The sequence below is a fragment of the Ipomoea nil genome, unplaced genomic scaffold (assembly GCF_001879475.1).
Source record: "Ipomoea nil cultivar Tokyo-kokei standard unplaced genomic scaffold, Asagao_1.1 scaffold2653, whole genome shotgun sequence".
NCBI classification, from domain to species: domain Eukaryota; kingdom Viridiplantae; phylum Streptophyta; class Magnoliopsida; order Solanales; family Convolvulaceae; genus Ipomoea; species Ipomoea nil.
In genome coordinates this window covers 1,428,435-1,432,859 of record NW_017619081.1, presented here as the reverse complement: position 1 = coordinate 1,432,859, position 4,425 = coordinate 1,428,435, and the positions used below count along the sequence as shown (strand labels likewise).

The window sequence follows — 4,425 nt, the reverse complement described above, 5'->3', positions numbered from 1 at the left end:
TGGCCCCACCCGCGGGGTACACTGTGGTTGATGACCGGGGATTTATTCCCCGTGATTCTTTCGTCTCGGTATTGATGTTTTGACCTCCCATTGTTGTTTTAATGGGCTATTTGTGAGTCTTCTTGATGTTTCTTATGTCTAGAACGGTGTGTTAGGAATCCATGTAGGATTTGGTGTCTTGAATCGTGCTAAGGGTCCAACTTTGTGATTCGTTGGGCTAATGTGAGTCTTAAACGTTCTTTGGAACTAATTTTGGTTTACCCGTTTGATAAGCATGCTAGTTTGATGTTGATATGCTAGTGTGTGTGGTTTGTTCCTTCGTATTGAGATTGCCAACTTGTGTTGACAATCATTTGGTGTTGGATTGGAATCCTTTGTTGTTGAGTATGGTCTCATGTCTTTATTGTGATCTCTTGATTGATTCCTATGATATGATCGTATATTAATCGTTGTACCTTTGTTGATACTTGATTAAGACTATTGTTGAGTCTTAGTCTTCTTGGTAATGATGATGACCTTGTGTGACTATGATTGAGATTGGTGGTTTGTTACTTGAGCTTTGCTCACGAGATTGGCGGTTTTGTGATGTGATATTTAATGGTACCCTTGTGTACTGAGAGATCGGTGGTGAATAGGAGTGTCAACGGGGGGGCGACGGTCCCCGGAGGCAAAAGGTTGGACTTAGAAGTACATGGTGGCACTAGGAGGTAATGGTTGGAACCGAAATAAGGCCGGGGGTAGCCATAAGGTTGGAACAGGGCATAAGGTTGGAACTATGATACTTGTGACATGGAGTTGTCACCGTGTGAATGTGTTTTCCTTGCTTATGAGCATGTCTTGATGTACTCTACTTTGTGATCAGTAGGGTGCATCCTGAGTTGTGTTGTCTTTCATGTTTGTGGTCTTGTTGATGTCGTGAGGATGATGATCCTCGTTTCTTTTGAGAGTGATTGATGAGTCTTTGGTGTTGACTTCTCTCTTTGGTTTTGAAATGATATATATTGTATTCCCGTTCCAAATGGTTTTGATTATATCTATCTATATATGTTATTTAACGCGAATTGATGGGTTACCAGCAATATTCGCCAACCGGGTGTTATCCCTTGATTCTATAGGTTTTGAGTAGATGTTGAGAGCGCTAGATGTGGATCGCTAGATAGAGTAGCTACCATGTTTAGACGTTACCTTTTGTTGGCCTGTGTGCCTAGTTTAGCGGCATGTGTGCCTAGACGTTTACTGTTTTGTTGACTTGTTAGTTTTCCCGTATGTGCACCTATGCTTGAGATAGGTGTGGCATAACACTTACCGATTTTATATAGCTTCCGCTTGCTTTATGTCTTGATGATTAGATGTTTTCCTTTGAATTTAAGTTTTAAAAATGTGGTAAAATCGGGGGTGTTACACTAACTCTATTACTTAATATCGTCATAAACCCTATTACATGTTGGGCCCAATACTATACTCGTAGTTATAATATACATGTACATAGTTATACATATATTTACAAGGTTTTGAACCAAAAGACAATCTGAGTGAAACTGGGAGAAATCTGGGAAACGTAAACCGAGTGGTCACTTCGAAATTATTTTTGGAAGAAATCTATTTGAACCCCCAAACTATTTTAAAACTATCATTCTAGACTTTGGTCCATGTTGCATGGTGAACCACAAGCTTCCAATGCCTTGTCTGAAACTCTTGATCATTAAGATGAGAACCCCCTGAACAAACATTTATACATAAATATGTATATCCCTACTACTCTAAACATATTCCCCTAAACTTCTATATATATATATATATATATATATATATATATATATATATATATATATATATATATATATATATATATATATATATATATATATATATATAGGGTTGCATTCAAGTGAAAACACCCTTAAAATACAAACCTATGGACTAATATGGACCATTAGATTAGATTAGATGAAGGGATTAGATTATTGTGGGAAAAAATAAATCAGAATCCCAATCAAATATTACAAGGGTAATTAAGACAATGGATGGGAGTATTAATTTGGGTAAAAATAGGATTGAGATATTTAACCTAAATTAACAAGACTAATTTAAGTATAATTGGATTCTGATGAATCACACACCACACTACACGGCATTCCAAGTCTCCAAAACCCAGCGAGAAACTACCCCCACGGCAACAGCAAGATACGTACGGGAACGAAGCTCCGACATCAGCGGCACCAACGGCAAACAACGACCGTGAAGAAGCAGAGTCAACAATGGATTACACATCACCAACACAAACAGGTAATTATTTTGTTAATCATTAGAATAGGTGAAGCATATAATACGAATAGACATTGCATAGCCCATTTTGTGAATATGATAATTGTGCTCCGCGGTTACTCTGTACAGTAGGAGTAGTTGAAAAGCATAATAACGCACATGGCATGAACACACACTGGTTGTTGTAAAAAAATGACAGTAATGTTGGATGCACACGCACAGAGCATACAACGCACACCTTATACACCAGTAGCAATAACATACACCACTGTCTGGGCAAACTTAACACCCGACGTGCACGCTTTTGTGTGAGTCCATGCACAATTTCAGAATCCCACGGAAGCATGTTTAAAACCGACTTAAAAAAAAATTGAAACAACCACACTGACATTCGCGGGGTATATAACGTAATTAACAACTGACGTACACCTGTAAACTCTATTTGGTGTGATGAACAGGTGAAGATAATTGCGGACACGGAATACACGAATGTCAAATGGAAATAGGCGTAGACGGTCCGAAATACTGGAGACCGGCAACTGAGAAAGAGAAGACCCCATACGAGGGACAGCAATTCGAAGCAGTGGATGCCGGGATTGATTTCTACATAGCATACGCTAAGGACGCGGGATTTGACGTTAGACACGGGTCAAAGCGTAGAAATCGAATGGGAGAAGTATCAATTAAGTACATGTTGTGCTCAAGAGAGGGGTACAAGGCCGAAAGAAAAGACACCAACAACGACTCAAAAGCACGAAAGAGACGAAGGAGAGTGTCCAACAGGATAGGCTGTAGAGCACGTATGGTAATGACGAAGTGCGACACTGGAGGATACAAAGTCCACGCACTCGTGCTCCAACACACACATTGCCTATGCTCAGAACAGGGAAAACCTTTCTTAAAGATAAATCGGCAATTAGACATCGGCCACAAAACTTTTTGGCACACTGTGCAAAGGCAAACATCGGGCCAACTAAAGCTTTCAGGTTATTCAAAGAAATGGTGGGAGGGTTTACGGATATAGGAGCAACATGCATCGACTTCTGCAATTTTAGGCGTGACCTATTAGCGTACATAGCTGAGGCAGACGCACAAATGGTGATTGAAGACATGTTCAAAAGAAAAGAAGAAAATCCGGACTTCTATTTCGATTTCGATATAGACGAAGAAGCTCAGTTATCTAGGTTATTCTGGGCAGACGCAGAATCACGAAGGAATTATGCTTGCTTCGGCGATGTGATGTCATTTGATGCTACATACAGCACAAACAGGTACTACTGAGAATAAATTATGCTTCTGTTACGCCATCTGTGCATGCGATTGAATAATGTGTGCGTAGCAGGTTTCTGGGTTTACGGAATTCACATGTGTGCGTTCCGTACATCATTACTGTGCGCAACAGCACATCCACGTAGAGATGTGTGCAAAACTAATTCCAACCACACTTACATTGCAGGTACAAGTTAGTTTTCGTCCCATTCACCGGAGTGGATAATCACAAAAGGTGCATTACGTTTGGTGCGGGACTAATTGCAAAAGAAGACGTAGAGTCGTACGAGTGGCTAGTACAGAAGTTTAAAACCGCGATGGAATACACCCCAAGATGTACGATAACTGACCAAGATCCAGCGCTAAAGATAGTAATGCCACAAGCTATGCCAACAGCTAGGCACAGATTCTGTATGTGGCACATTATGACAAAAGTAGGGGAGAAGGTAGGGGTTGCGTTGTGGCATAACACCGACTTCAACAAGGCACTGAATAGTACCGTATGGGATGACACCTTGACCATTGATGAATTCAAGCGAAAATGGGACACACTTATAAAAGACTACCAACTTGAAGAACATAGATGGTTTGCCCAATTGTATGAAGCACGTGCGTCATGGATACCCGCCTACTTCAATGACATAGAAATGGGAGGACTCCTCAGGACAACTTCATGATCAGAATCTGAAAATAGCTATTTTGGTAAATTTACAAAGCATCACAGCAGCTTGGTAGAATTTATAGCACAATTCAATAGTGCCATCCGAGAGCAGCGCTAACACTGCGCGTGGCGGTAACACTGCGGCGCTATCTTGATACGTTGGTGGTTGATAGGTGGTTTGTCGGTGGGGGCATGTAGTTGCCCGGAGGAATAAGGGAGGCGATATAAGG

General features: G+C 40.7%; 1 protein-coding gene across 1 annotated transcript; it reads left to right on the top strand.

Moving 5' to 3' along the window:
- Positions 1-2,258: 2,258 nt before the first annotated feature.
- Positions 2,259-4,211, top strand: LOC109154697 (protein FAR1-RELATED SEQUENCE 5-like). The gene is made up of 4 exons (XM_019302432.1): positions 2,259-2,286; positions 2,724-3,070; positions 3,223-3,536; positions 3,722-4,211. Exons 1-4 carry the CDS (start codon positions 2,259-2,261, stop codon positions 4,209-4,211), a joined length of 1,179 nt encoding a protein of 392 aa, XP_019157977.1.
- Positions 4,212-4,425: the final 214 nt, after the last annotated feature.

What these genes read in the sequence shown, in the direction of transcription:
- LOC109154697 (XM_019302432.1), top strand. Translation starts at nt 2,259, where the DNA reads ATGGATTACACATCACCAACACAAACAG. An exon ending in CACATCACCAACACAAACAG is followed by an intron (nt 2,287 to 2,723) that starts GTAATTATTTTG and finishes TGTGATGAACAG; the next exon opens with GTGAAGATAATTGCGGACAC. An exon ending in GCTACATACAGCACAAACAG is followed by an intron (nt 3,537 to 3,721) that starts GTACTACTGAGA and finishes CTTACATTGCAG; the next exon opens with GTACAAGTTAGTTTTCGTCC.